The sequence below is a fragment of the Protomyctophum parallelum genome, assembly GCF_964188405.1.
Source record: "Protomyctophum parallelum genome assembly, chromosome: 18".
NCBI classification, from domain to species: domain Eukaryota; kingdom Metazoa; phylum Chordata; class Actinopteri; order Myctophiformes; family Myctophidae; genus Protomyctophum; species Protomyctophum parallelum.
Genome location: NC_139716.1, coordinates 26,867,737 through 26,882,337, shown reverse-complemented (window position 1 = coordinate 26,882,337; position 14,601 = coordinate 26,867,737). Strand labels below are relative to the sequence as shown.

Genomic DNA, 14,601 nt, shown 5'->3' with positions numbered 1-14,601 from the left:
GGTTTTAAGCTGCGCGCAGCAGGGGACGTGCGCGCCAGTGTGCGTGCTCGGACGGACTACTAGAATGTGACACACGACCGTTCCTTTTTCAAAATACTCCGCTCCGCTGTAGTTAAATCTCGAGAGACATACGTTTACTTCGCTGTTTTTCCTTAGTTATTTACTGACGGTGGGTTCTCAGATTGCGCTGTAGTAGGCTAGCCTAGCAGCGGCAACAGCAGCGTAGTATTATTAATCTGCAGACAGAATGTCCGTGCTGGTGGAAGAAGAAGGTCCACGCGTGTCTCTGTTCCGCGCACAGCTCAGATCCGTGCTGGAAACTCTACTAAACGATGCTGTGACGGAAATAACCCGCGTCTATCATGTCAGCACGAGCGTTAATATTTTTACAATGGAGGAGGGGGACTCTCCTCCACAAGACCAGTCTTCTTCTTGTAAGTTTCACAAACAACAAAGATAAACAAGTCGTCCGACTCCTATAGCGCTAGCTCTGGTCCATAGCCTATAGCTAGCCCTCCAAGCAGAACCCAAATGCTACTGAAGTTTCTGACATTTGTTCGACCCAGTGCATTGGGTCCTGTTCCTCGTCGTCCATGCCACCTGATTAAAACATTTACTGGCTGTGTTTACATGTTAAAACGCCTCCCCGCGCTCTTTGACGATATTCTTCAGTATGAGGCTTTCTGAATATGTAAAGTATAAGTACACATACATACCTTTGCGAATATCTCCTGTGGCGCGGAAGCCGTTAAGTATTTTTAATATATGTTTGCCCGATTTGGAAGCTTGGATTCTTCTTGTTTATTGACACCTCATTGTACCGCCTATCTGGCTAGCTAGTGGCGCTATAGCTATGACACAGCAGATCAGAGGCAGGGACGTAGCCTCACAAGCCAACCGCACACCGGGAGGCGGTACAATAAACGGTAAACAAACAAGAAGAAATAAAGCGACCAAATCGGTCAAACAAAGATTAAAAATACTTAACGGCTTCCGCGCCACAGGAGATATTCGCACCGGGATGTATAGCTACTTAAAGTTACCGAATTCAGAATAACTCAAGGAAAATAATGGCGTCACATGCCGCGGGGCCTATTTTAGAGAGAATCTCCACATCCGCATTTAGGAATTTCCATACGAAAATACAGTAGAGAGCAGGGACCCAACGTAAAACTCAACACAATATCAAAAAAGTTTTACGTAGGGTCCCGAAAGGGGCTAGCCTATAGCCATGGTTCACATGGCGCTCGTTCATGTTTACTAGCCCTAATGCCCTTGCAACGGCAGCAACAGCATTTTAGAGTTGTGGACCAGAGCAGCTAAGCATGGTTCCCCAGAGCCATGTGGGTCCCCCCCGTATGGCCGAATTCCATGTTGTGTGTAGTGTATGGATTATGGAATTAATGTCATGCACAGCACAGTGGTTCTTAAACTTTTAATCGCAAGGGTATCCGGACAAAGCAAAAAAAAAAAAAAACATTCTGACGAATCTCTCTACGAGAGTCTAAAAGAAAACCCCGCCCTTAACGTCGAAAAGGAACGTTTGTGCCTCAAAATAACTCTTACCTTGTACAAATGCAAAATCTAAGCTGCTTTAAATGTTGCCCCACTTGTTTGTGATCTGTGCGCACCCATATTAAACACCGCACAGGCTTATTTCTCAATAAAAAAGGTATTTTAATCCACTCTGTTTCGGAATCCTCCATTGTAAATGCGCAACAGAACATTGCCCGCGCCCCTAGCGGCCAGGGTTCTCTTGCGCATCTACAATGGAGAGAAAACAAAGATGGCTGCCAGATTCCGAGACAGAGTGGATTAAAATACCTTTTTTATTGAAAAATAAGCATGTGCGGTGTTTAATATGGATGCGCACAGATCACAAACAAGTGGGGCAACATTTATAGCAGCTTAGATTTTGCATTTGTACAAGGTAAGAGTGATTTTGAGGCACAAACGTTCCTTTTCGACGTTATGGGCGGGGTTATCTTTTAGACTCGTAGAGAGATTCGTCAAAATCGAAAAAAACCTACGAGAATCGAAATGTTTGGGCTAACAGGTCCCCACTTCCAGATTAATGGATAGTCACAGACAGTCGACTATGCATGCACCTTCATGGTACCACAGCTCAAATGCACTTAAATTAAAACAAGGCTCCAGTCCCATTTTGACAGGCTGGAATGGCTAAGGGTTGACCAATGAGTACAGCATCTTGCAATAAATGGGTTTGGTCTACAAGATTCTCTACACCACCAAGATACCCATGTACCTGTCTAAATACTTCCTTAATTAATGTCAACGCCGTCCACAATCACAGCACCAGAGGGAGTTCAACATACCACGTGCAACCCAGATTCGGCTCAAAAAAGAGTTTACATTAATTTTGCTCCTATGCCTTCTCCATTTTCCTTAGGCTTTTATCTGCCCTTTGGGGCATAATAGCACATAGCCTAGGGCCTAGGCTATGTGCTATTATTTTTACGCTGTATGCCTAGGCCCTAGGAATGGCTTAGGGCCGATTCATACTCCTATTTTACCGCTGTTTCGGCGCTGTAGTGCCGAAATGATTTCGGCTCGTCAGAAATTTTCAGTAGCACCGAAGAGACGACTTTAGGACGGTACCCGCCCCCCCGAACCTCAAATGACGTCACATTGTAGGCTCTACAGAGCCGAACCGACTTTTATTCGGCTCTAAAATAGGAGTATGAATCGGCCCTTAGGGTTAATTAATTTCGCTAGGCTCTGCCACTAAAATGTGGAACGCCCTACTAACAGCCGTTGTTATGAAATGTGAATCCCTAGACTCCTTCAAAACCGCTCACAAAGATCACTTACGAAACTGGAAGGCCCCTGTAAAAAAGTTAAAGTCCCCCTCTCCCCCCTATTCTTCCATACTGTACACACTTTTCCCATTTTTGTATTTAACTGTATATATGATGATTTACTTTGTTTTCATCATAGTGCATACTTTTGCGTCTATATGGTCTGATGAATTGGAAATGGAGGACACTGATGTAAACAAGTCTTAGTGGTAACCCGCCCACTGTCCTTTCTCTCATGCCAGAACTAACAGGAGGCTCTCTCTCTGCCGTGTGTGTTCTTGGGGGATTGCAGGCACTGAGAGGTCTCTCGGACTATGGTTTGCCTCCTGCCTAGTGTCGTCCTACGTCTCACCAGACTGTTCGTCTGTGCGGTGTGCATGTGTCCGTCCTTGTCCACACTCTGGTATATTTGAGTCAATGAAGCCCTTTCTGCACCCATGTCACTGTCGTCGTTGAATCTGTCCTATCGAGTCTCTCTTCCTCCCCTCCTCTCTGGAGACTCTGGGGGTATTGCTCATGTGTACATTCTGTAGCTTGCTTGGTGCCCTCTTGCAAGTGCTGCAACAGAGGTTGTTAATGTTAACCCCTGTTGCCCTGTCAGTCTTTCCTGGAGGTCTTTCTAGTACAGTACAGTACAGTACATTAAGATATGGCTATGGGAAAATGAACCACAATAGGAAAGTTGTACACCTCCCTCTAAGCATCTGGGACTACAGTTGTGCACGCTTGTAGGAATGTGTAGCACGTTATTTTCTGACATGCTCATATGCTTCATAAAAATGTGTTCATAAAAAAAACGTTTTTTTTCATATAAATCTCTTTAAATACAGCGCCACCATGCAAGACGGACAGCCTTGGCCCTGACGTCCCAGCATCATCACCACCACCTGCTGTGCCCTTCAAAAAAGAGGTGAGGTTGAAACAGCAACCTGTTCTTGTTTATTTGATTATTAACAGAGATAGTCAGGGAATATTATCAGAATAATGTCAAATCTGGGAATACATTTCTTACCAAGAATTTTCTTCACCAAAGTGTTTGTAAAGGTGTATACTAACATATCCCACATTGCTTTATATTCAACCACCCTAGGGGGATTTTTGACAGCTGCTGAATCGGCCACGATTCAGAATGATGAAAACCCCCTAGTTTGACACGTCACATGCTACTTAAAGCATAATGAAATTTAGAACATGTTGCCTTATAATGGTTGTATGATACCCCAACTTTCAGCAGCTGTCAAAAATTCCCCTAGGGTGGTTGAATATAAACCAATGTCGGATTTTATTAATATCCCCTGACTTAACCCAGTTTGGGCGGGAACCCCTTTTGGTGTTAGCATTATGTTATAATATAGCTATTGAAAAATAGCAGATCTACAAGCTCATAGCGCGCCACCGAGTGGCGCGCTACGAGCTTGTAGGTCTGCTATTTTTGAAAAATCGAAGAACGACTGACATGGAAACAGTTTTTTCAGAAAACTGTCAGGATGTAGAAGACATTTTTAGAATCTGATCTCAGGTCAAAATGGGTTTGTGTGTGTGTGTGTGTGTGTGTGTGTGTGTGCGTGTGCGGTAGGCAGCTACAGGTTATTTGGATACCAGTGGTCCATACAACTTCAGAAGAGTTTACATTGCATAGGACACATGCAAATGAATGCTGCACTAGATGCTGCTGTGAGCGTACAATATTGTCTCTAGGTTTTCAACAGGGGTATTACAGTATCCCTATAGCAGTGGTTTTCAACCTTTTTCATATCCAGCTCCATTTTTTATTCAGCATTTGAGCCAGGGACCATTTGATGAGATTTAGCCTCGCAGACCCACAACTAAAGAATATTTTGTGTGTGTTACCATTGGCTATCATTTCAAATTCTGCACATTTTTGAATTAACTAAATTCCAAGCATGCACATCTCGGATTTTCCACAATGAAAAAAAAAAAAGAAGAACATAGTCTTGATTGGGGCCTGACTATAATATGTCCTCATGTTTATTGTATGAGTAAAAAATAAAAGAGTCAATCTACATTCTACATGCTCACTACGAGTCACATCGCGATGCATTGTGTGCTTACATGTAGATCAGCTATTTTTGCATTTCACGCTGAAGTGTAAAGCGTGGCTTATGTGTCGAAATGTCGAAACGTTTCAAAACGTTAATTCTTTTTTTAAACCATTATTATTAAAGGTATTGGAGAGCGAACCCCACCCCCCCTTACAACACCCTACGATTGTCCATGTAACATCTCTGGCCAGAAAGGATGCGTGCTCGCAGACTGACTTGTGCTTTCATCTACGACCTTCCATCTCGACTACTGCACCTCTACAATCTCCGGTCTCGACCGCACCTCTGAAAAGGGAAGTGTTGGATGTTTGCATTGGTACGCCGATTGACCGAGACCAGGCCCAGCTTCCAGAGTCGCTGAGTCAAGGCGAAGGTGAGACGACGCACAACACACACCCGTGGATTTGAAGTTCTCAGTCGCCAATGACTCGCCATGACTGACTTCATGACGCCATGCCTTCTATCATTTGGAAGCATGTTGCGCAACGAAAATAGACGTTTTGGCTCACAGCACGTCGCAGTGCGACGTGTTGTGAGCTTGTGGAGACGCTATTTTTGGTTATTGGAGGACTTGAAATGAAACTTAAACAAACCATAACAAATCTGTACTTGTATCTGCTACGAACATTTTTCCTGATTATTATTATTATTATTATTATTTTTTCAGACTGCATTCCAACTGTCCTGGGGATTGTGGGTGGGGGAGGTTGGGATAGGGGATTGAATTTAAAGGACAACTTTAGTTTTTTTCAACCAAGGTTCATGTTTTAGGTCGCTATTAGAGAAACTAAAATATGAGTGTTATTTCTTTTTCATTTGCTGCTTTCTTTCGTTTTAGGGATTTTAGCTCTTTTTGAAAGGGGGGCGGGGGCATTCGAGCATGGGGCTAAATATGTATTTTTTGACAAAATGTTATGGCGATTTATTTTTTTATTATTTACTATAGTCCTAATAAACCCCAGGAAATTACATCTGACCACAGAAGATCACAGGATCTACTGAATGTGAAGGTAGCCTACTGTGGGAAGGCTTATACTGTGTGGATAGGCTCAATATGTCAGTTTGTCACATTCAATAGATCCTGTGATCTTTTGTGGCCAGATGTAATTTCTTGGTGTCTAGTAGGACTATAGTAAATAATTTAAAAAAAAATCGCCATAAAACATTGTAAAGAAATACATATTTAGCCCCATGCTCGAATGCCCCCGCCCCCCTGTCAAAAACGGCGAAAATCCCTAAAACGAAAGAAAGCAGCAAATGAAAGAAAATTAACATTCACCTTAAACAACCTAAAACATGAACCTTGGTTGAAAAAAACAAAATTTGTCCTTTAATTAACTTGACTAAAAAACGTTTATACTTGCCCCTGGGCTTCTGTTCGAAAAACTTTCATAAGCATCTTCCATAAAACCCTAGTGGTCTCAGATATTTAGCAAAGGTAAAAGCCTCAATCTGCGATTCTTATCAAATGGTTTGGCTGTGTGTAGAACGATAATACCTAAACATCTTAATTATTTACATTGTACTAATTCAGGAAGGGTAGCGCTAGTGTGCCATCTCCCAAGTCTCAGATTAGGATTGGGCCTGTCACAAATGTTTCATGTCGTCATGAGACTTTATTTTTGCTTTTATTCCATGCACGCCAGTGGACAACATGGAGGCTGACGAGCATCCTGGACCCTCCTCTGCCTCAAAAGGGAACGCAGACGCTGATCAGAATCAAGTTGTTTCCAGGGAAGATTCCCAAGAAAGCGTTGCTACCCAGCAGGCGACGTGTGACCAATTAGTACTAAGAGCTCGCACCGTACCCAGGCGTCCAAGTGCAACGAAATGCAAAGCGCGTTACGATAACCTGCTTGTGAATGGAAGCAAAACTAATCCAGATCAAACGTCTCAGTCACAAACGTCCTGTTTGCAGTCCGCTTCCTTGACTCAGACGTCAGAATGTCGTGGGCCCTCCTCGATGTCGGCGGAGGTACTCGAGTGGAATATCGCCATCGAGGACGAGCCGGATGAAGAACAGCCGGACAACATAAAGATGAAGGATGAACCCTCAGCCTTAGAAGGGACCGCGGCCACTGGTCAGACGTCAGACCAGCATGCCATGCGCCTGAAGTCATGCATCGTCCAGCTCGTGAAAGTGAATCCCTTCGCATGCCACCTGTGCAGCAAGACGTTTAAGCTGCAGCCTTCTCTCCGCCGGCACCTTCGCTTCCACACGGGAGAAAAAATCCACGCGTGCAAGCAGTGCGGCAGGTCCTTCGCACTGAAGGGGAACTTAAAGAATCACTACAAGATCGTCCACAGCGGGGAGTCCCCGCTGTTCCGTTGCGAGTACTGCGTGAGGCAGTACTGCAGCGAGAGCAAGCTCGCCGTCCACGTTAGAGTTCACACCGGCGAGAAGCCCCACCGCTGTGACTTCTGCAAGAAGAAGCACTACAGGTTGAAGAAGAACCTAATAAAGCACATGTTGAAACACCTGGGATATGGGCCCGATCCAAGACCCAAGAAGACTTGCAAAATAATAGCCACTGGCTCAGACAATGCCAATCGAGTTGGGATGGGACAATAGGAAAATGACATGTCACGATTATTGTACTCTCACTATAGCCAAAGAACTATTCCACAATCTCCGAATGCTATATCGAGTCTGGAACTACACTGGAAATCCAAGCAAGGAAGCTGGTATTTCCGTTCACATTTTGTTTTTTTTAATATCTTCTTTACATTGCGTAAATTTGCGCGTACTCATAATCAGAACTTCCGTCCTCCAGACTGTATAAACGTAAGCATTTGAAAATTGTGAGAGGCAAAGATCTGGCCACGCGAAACTACGATTATTTTTTTAAGATATTTCTTTTGTGGCTTTCGCCTTTTATTTTATTTTTTTATAGAGGGACAGAGTGACAGTAGGCTGACAGGAAAACATGCAGTAAAAGCCGTCAGGTTCGGGAGTTGAACCCGAGTTGTATACCTTGACTGGATTACCAGTCAAGGTATAATTTTACCTCTTTTCTAGCTTTCTAGTTGGCATAAAATGCCATGTTTATAGCATATCAAAACATTAATCTGAGCCACGCTGATCATGCTGCTGCTCTGGGGGTGATGGCACGTCCGTTCCCTATGCCTACACGAAAGATACGGACTAAATCGCTTTTGGCGGAAGTGACCCTTTATCTCTGCTTATTTCGCGGATTTCTCTGGCACTAGCGCCAGGATCTCGCCTAGAGGGCTGTGCAGCAATGTGTTAATCACCTATAGAGGGTTTAAGTGGTACTGAATTTGCAGCTCAACAAAAGCTAATTCCTAGTTTTTTCGATTTTCGTCCCATCCCTACTAGTCAGGTCTGGTTTCTACTTGACCAGCCATATTTAAATGGTGGCACATGATGCCAAAATACAGCAATGCACTAGTATTTGAGCAACTTTTGAATAATGTTTAGAAAAGTATGTGAAATCTGATTTTGTGAAACCTGATTTGCTCGCCAGGTCTTTATTACAATCTATTTTTAAATGAATTGGTAAGACTTTTGTTCAATGCAAAAAGCAATCTCTGTTTTTGAGTGTTTTGTGAAATTGTGCTGTAGATTTTGTCGGCACTTATTTTTAGTTGGTGTATCATCTAACTCAGGAGTTTAAATATAAAATTAATTAATAAAACAAATCTAGTATTGTGTATTTAATTTGTTTGCAACATTTGTCCTCTACAATAAGTGTAAACTGAGATTAGATCTATTTTAATTCTTATAGATATATATAGAGAGAGAACATTGTTTTTCTCACTCAACAGTAAGTACATACAGTAAGTGTATACAGGGCATCTGCACATTTCTAAAGTGACAATCTAAGGACTTTTAAGATCTTTTAAATACGGTTAAAATAAAATTAAAATTACAATGTTGGCATCAAAAGTAACCAACAAACTATACTATACTACAATATAGCTGGGGGTGCACTTGTAAAGATTTGGCTTTTAAACGGTGGCCACATTTTGTAATTACTTTGATGCCTGGAGAAGGTAATCAGTGACCGAAACATTGCTTCTTAAATAAATCTGCTCCTGTCTGCCATGCGATGCGTTGTAAGCGGGGTGCATACTTAGTTTAGACTAGTCAATGGTTAGACATGGGTTAAGGTTAGGTTTAGGTGTGCTGCCCCGTGGGAGGTTAGGTTTAGGGTGAGGGTTTGAGAGAGGTTTTAGGACTAATGACTGGACTAACCAATGACTAGTCTAAACCAAAAACTGTCTAAACTAAGTACTGCAAGCTAATAGATCTATTTTCACAAGCAGCCTAAAAAGGCTGAAATCCACTCACTGTCCTAGTCTAGCTTTCTGCAAAGAAAAAGGCTCCTGCAACCACAGACTCGTGCGGTCATTGTAAGTATAACACATTTTCCACAGAGGGATATTTCACTTTGGTACCACATCAATACAGCATGGAATTGTGGACCGTCTTATCCAACGATAACAAAATATAGTTTTGGGTCTGTGGGGAAAAGTCTCATGAAATGGTGGTCTGTGTGGCTTAAATGCCGAATAAATAATGGACCTTGATATGAAAAATGGTTGAAAACCCTGCATTAAGTGATCACCCATGTGATTTATTTTCCAGGGCATGTTTATTGTAAATAATTATCAATTGTATTCCAGCTTGTATAAAAGGAACTAATGCAAATGTAGTATACTTCAAGTTCCTAAATGGTACGTTTTCTATAGTGCTTTTATCCAACATAGATTGTGCATTACATTCACACACCGATGGCAGAGGAAACCATGCAAGGCGCCATCCTCATCAGGAGCAATTAGGGGTTCAGAGTCTTGCTGAAGGACACTACAAGAGCCTGGGATCGAACTGGGAACCTTGTGGTTCCCATCTGGCCACTCTACCCCCTGATCCACTGCCACCCCTCCTATTTATCGATATCACAATGAAAACTGTATAAAAAAAAAAAAATACCATGGCATTTACATGTTTTTATTTTTATATTTATATTGATGTTATATTATGAGTGTCCCAGCAGGCCCGCATGTTGGGAGTGGCTGTTCCGTCTCTGTTCTGCGTGTGAAGACCTGTCCTTCCGGTCCAGTCCTCCATCTCAGTGTAAAGTCTGACACACTCTGACCTACCAGCAGTTCCTGCAACAACTGGATTCAACGTGACAACATGTCAGAATGCATTTCTGGAGCTTTTAAGGTTTTCTTTTTTTTTTACCTCGCCAATGTAGTCGTTATACCAATGAATTCCTCCCATGTGTGTTGTCACTGCTGTATCCTACTGGCTCACCTGCCAGTATACTGACCAAGGTTATAATAGTTAACTAAAACTAACTAAAAAACTAAAACTCAAATTAAAAAAACATTTTAGTTAACTGAAACTAATAAAAACTAGACAAAATAAAACTAAAACTAACTGAATTAGAAAAAAAGATGTAAAAACTAAGCTATAATGAAAAAAAATAAACTAACCTTGATAATGACGCGTGCCGCCTCCCAGCCCGTAGGATTATCTGCAGTAACGATTTCAAGCTCCCACGCCCCGGCATCCCTTCCCCAAACATGGGCCAATTGTTTGTGACTGTAGAGTGTAGTCCACTGTTTGGACTTGAGAGCTACTTTCAAAATGAGCAGCTCAACAAGATCTACCCACCAAAAACACAATACCATTGCGCTGGCAATACATTTAAGACAAATGCACTTGGAATGGGAAAGGGGGGAAATGGAATAGGTAGAGTTTTTTTGTGTTTCATTTGTAATCTACCACATTTGTGCGCAGCAACACTCTTGAAAACAAAGTATCACATTATGGGTTTGAGCTGACAGGCCCTTTTTTATGTCAGTCAATCAATCAAGTCAACTTAATTCAAGTGGCAGATGCCAAAAAGTGTTTTTATATTTAAATTAAATATTCTTTAGGGGCATGTCATGCGTGTGATCTACCTGCACAGCCATTGTGATCTACTGGTAGATGCGATCTACCTTTTGGGCACCCCTGGTGTAGACCAAGCCGGATGCACTACGGGGGATTCGAACCCACAACCTAGTGGGCAGCAGGGCCAAATGAGCCGTTTCGGGCCAGTGGGGCCGGTGCCCAGGGGTGTTTTATAAATTTGGGTCAAAAAAGCTAATACAATAAAACGGGGAGCCCTAAAAAATTATCGACCCAGGGGCCCTTTTGGGGGTTAATCCATCCCTGGTGGGCAGACAAAAATAATTGCTGATCTACAAGCTCTCAATGCATCTGTGACGCTTGTAGATCTGCTATTCCACTTCTACGCTACCATAGAAGATGCTGGTTTTTTCTATATGGAATCCAAATGAGTGAGTGATCAGTCGTGGTGACTGAGAACTTGAATCCATGGGTAATATAAATAAATGACTTGAAGATGACTCTCTTCTCTCCTCTCCTCTCACCTGCAACAGAAGAGAGCTGCTGACTGTGTTCATATCCACCTCTGAGGTCACCTCCATCTTTATCAACGTCCTCTTGGACCTGAGTCCTGACGGCACATTATCCCCAACACAGAAATAACTGTGAGTACTTCAAGAGCTCAAGAAATGTTGTATAAAAACACACAAAGCTAAGACATGGGCCTTTTGTCCCGACTACACTGCATGGTGTATAGTGTATACAGTAGCGTTGCTGTCGGGCAGAAACCTTATCTACATATTCTACCTGTTTTTCTATGTTTTCTTTCTTCGTAATTGCGACTTTTGCTATTTTTTGCATTCGAATCCTAAAAAGTAACTATATTATTTCATTTTAATCCTAGTATAAAGTAACAATTTTGGACATATGAAGTTTCCACCCGACAGAGATGATTTACCGGTATTTTGTAATAAAAAGACCCGTAGGAGGTGCAAGTCTAGTTAGCAGGCATAGACATCCTTGGAAGGTTTTTCTCTTTTTTGATATATATATATATATATATATAGAGTGTGTCAGTGAGTGCAGTTAACTCACGCCCTTGGCAGGAGAAAGCCATCTTTGTGTCACATTCTGCGTTGTCCCATTGTCCCCCATCCGTCACACAGGCACATGTCTTAGACCCCTGAGTGGAAGGTTTACCCGGCAGCCAGGCCCTGAAGAAGTGTTCGTTTTGACAGCAGATTTGGATTGATTCATATTTTGATTTAAACACACAATGACATTCATGCGATTTCAGTCAAGTCAATCTACAGTTCATTTAGTTAACTATAATGTATTTTGCTGAGCCATGACGGTGTCACAATGCCTGAAATAGCAGGTCTACAAGCTCACAACGAGGCCTGCAGCTGTGAGTCCGAGACACTTTGTGAGCTTAATGATCGGCTATTTCCGTTGCGGAGCGTTACATTCGAAAGCCTATACGGGGTTTAACTTGCCCATACCTGTATGACCACGCCCTGCTTCTGTGGCCAACGCAGAGATGCCTCTTGCCAGAAGTATATAGTTCATGACCTTGACGGAGGCCCGCCGTTTGAAGCGAACTTGAGCCATGTACGGCACCACCAAGGGAACTAAAGCGTTGCGAAGTTCGATTGAGCCGACTCAGGGCCATTTGAGTTGCGACCCCAGGCCCATAGACCGAGAATAGTGCCACTCAAAGTGGCTACTGGCCAATCACAGCGCGTCCTTGCACAAGCGTACTTTTCGACACTCGAGCGCAGCCAAACATAAAATGACATGTCTTAGTTCTTACTGGATTTCTTCTCCACTATAGTCCCATATAGTTTTTTATTTGCTGACAAAACTGCCAAAATATCTAGTCATAGTTTTAGTCAGTTTTAATTAAATTGGTCAGTGGAAAAAAGGTAACCTGACTCCGCCAGATTGCGGCACCACTGAGTTCACAAGTTTACCCCCTCCTGCCTTGATCTGGTCTCTCTCAAGCAGAAACGATGAACCATAATAATTTCGAGTTGTAGTCTTGTTAGCTTGTGTTTACATTTGCGCTGCGACACAGCTACAATACGTCACCAGTCTCACGCTGACCCCGCCTCTAGAGCGGCCGCATATCGCTCCGATCAGATTATTTTCAGGCTTTGTACACACATAAATAACAACTGTGCTGTGCTCTGTCTGTGTTTCATGTTCGCCCCGATGCTTTTCCAATGGAAGTCAAAAGTCACGTGGTTTGACCAAACACTTGTGTTTGATTGCCCCCCCCCCTCCCCCCATCACACACAACTGTTTGGTCAAACCATGTGACTTCCATTGGAAAAGCATTGAGGCGGGCCATGAAACACGGACGGCACAGAGCATGTTCGTCTGATATGTGTGTTAGTGTATACGAAGCCATAGAGTACATCGTCTCTGCCCAGAGAGAGACCGGATGGGAGCAGGAGGAGGAACTCACTGCTGCCACCAGTGTTTTCGTCGACTAAAACTAAGACGAAAGATGTTCGTCGACTACCTTTTCCACTGAAGAAAACAAAATTAAAACTATGCTATGGTGACTAAAACTAAGACTAAAAATACTGACAATTTCGTCAACAAATAAAAACTAGACTAAAATGTTAGGAAGGGACTAGTGGACAACAGATCCAGTATAAGTCATTTTACACTTGGTTGCATGCTGAAAATAGCTGCGACGCGTTGTGAGCTTGTAGATCGGCTATTTTCACCAAGTGTAAAATAAGTCATTATGACGGCAACAAGGCCCGCAAAAATACATTTTAGTCGACTAAATCACCTGTAGATTTAGTCGACTAAAATCTTATGACATTTAGTCGACTAAAACTAGACTAACACTAATACATTCCAGGTGACTAAAATGTGACTAAGACTAAGTGAAAACTATTCAGGAGACTATGACTAAAACTAAAATAGAAATTTGCTGCCAAAAACAACACTGGCTGCCACCAGCTGGCGGAGTCAGGTTAGAACGAAAAGGTACAGTCAACGAAAACCTTTAGTCAAGGTTTTTCTTTCCACCAACCAAATGAAGTAACACACTGACCTGAAGGAGGTCTGTCGTCCGTCGGACCACACCCATTTGTCCCGGACCAGTCCGAACCAGACTTTGTTGCCGCCGGCGGCGGAGACGACCGCTCTGTTTTCCGCGTCGGAACGGACGGTGGCGAGGTCGGTGTAGTGAGTCCTGCAGTGCTCCTGGCCGCCTTGCCACGCCGTTTCTCCTCTCACGTGCACCAACACCTGACCGCCATCGCTCAAACCTTCACGGCATATTTTGCAGTTGACAGGGCAATTGTGTATTATTATTATGAATATGTTATTGTGTACTATTACACGGCTTGGTTGAATGCTTGATTCAAATTCGCTGAATTCAGCAGTGTTATTTATTTCTGAATAATGACCGATGAACTCATAATATTTATAAAGCATAGTATATTTACAAAGCACATCAAATAAAGGCACAGTGCAGCTTACAGTTGAATACATTTGCGTATAACTGTGGCGGGATAATGCTTTCTACAGTTAGCCCGTCATGGAACCTCTCCCTCCCCTCATGCTGTAGCTGAGGTGAGGTCGCACCATCTAAACCTTCCACCACGTTTCAGAACCGGCCCATATTTTCCACTATTTACAATTCCTACCCCCTCCGGCCGATTGTATCCAAAAAGTAAAGGTTGGAGGAACTGCTCTCATCGGATTGTCCCCCTGCATGTTCATGCAAAAAATCCAATTTCAACATCTGACCAGCGGAGGCAGTAATGTTGCCTCTGTGGCCACAACTTCCTGAAAAACATGGAACTGGCTGACTAAATAAACGATTTTA

The 14,601-nt window shown here is 42.9% G+C and overlaps 1 protein-coding gene across 2 annotated transcripts; it reads left to right on the top strand.

Annotated features, from left to right (window-relative positions):
• The first annotated feature begins 248 nt into the window (after positions 1-248).
• On the top strand, positions 249-7,808 carry LOC310875847 (uncharacterized protein). Of its 2 annotated transcripts, none has more exons than XM_083789247.1 (4): positions 249-434; positions 3,650-3,729; positions 5,074-5,255; positions 6,529-7,808. In XM_083789247.1, the coding sequence occupies exons 1-4, from the start codon at positions 363-365 to the stop codon at positions 7,452-7,454; spliced, it is 1,260 nt and encodes a 419-aa protein (XP_083645373.1). In that variant the 5' UTR covers positions 249-362; the 3' UTR covers positions 7,455-7,808. The 2 variants fall into 2 exon arrangements, with proteins under 2 accessions (XP_083645373.1, XP_083645372.1); XM_083789246.1 differs by having other exon boundaries at positions 5,006-5,255.
• Positions 7,809-14,601: the final 6,793 nt, after the last annotated feature.

Excerpts from the sequence above, each read along its gene's own strand:
- LOC310875847 (XM_083789246.1), top strand. The coding sequence starts at position 392 with ATGGAGGAGGGGGACTCTCCTCCACAAGACCAGTCTTCTTCTT. Across the intron at positions 435-3,649 it reads ACAAGACCAGTCTTCTTCTT|CGCCACCATGCAAGACGGAC; the intron begins GTAAGTTTCACA and ends CTTTAAATACAG. Across the intron at positions 5,256-6,528 it reads GTCGCTGAGTCAAGGCGAAG|TGGACAACATGGAGGCTGAC; the intron begins GTGAGACGACGC and ends CATGCACGCCAG.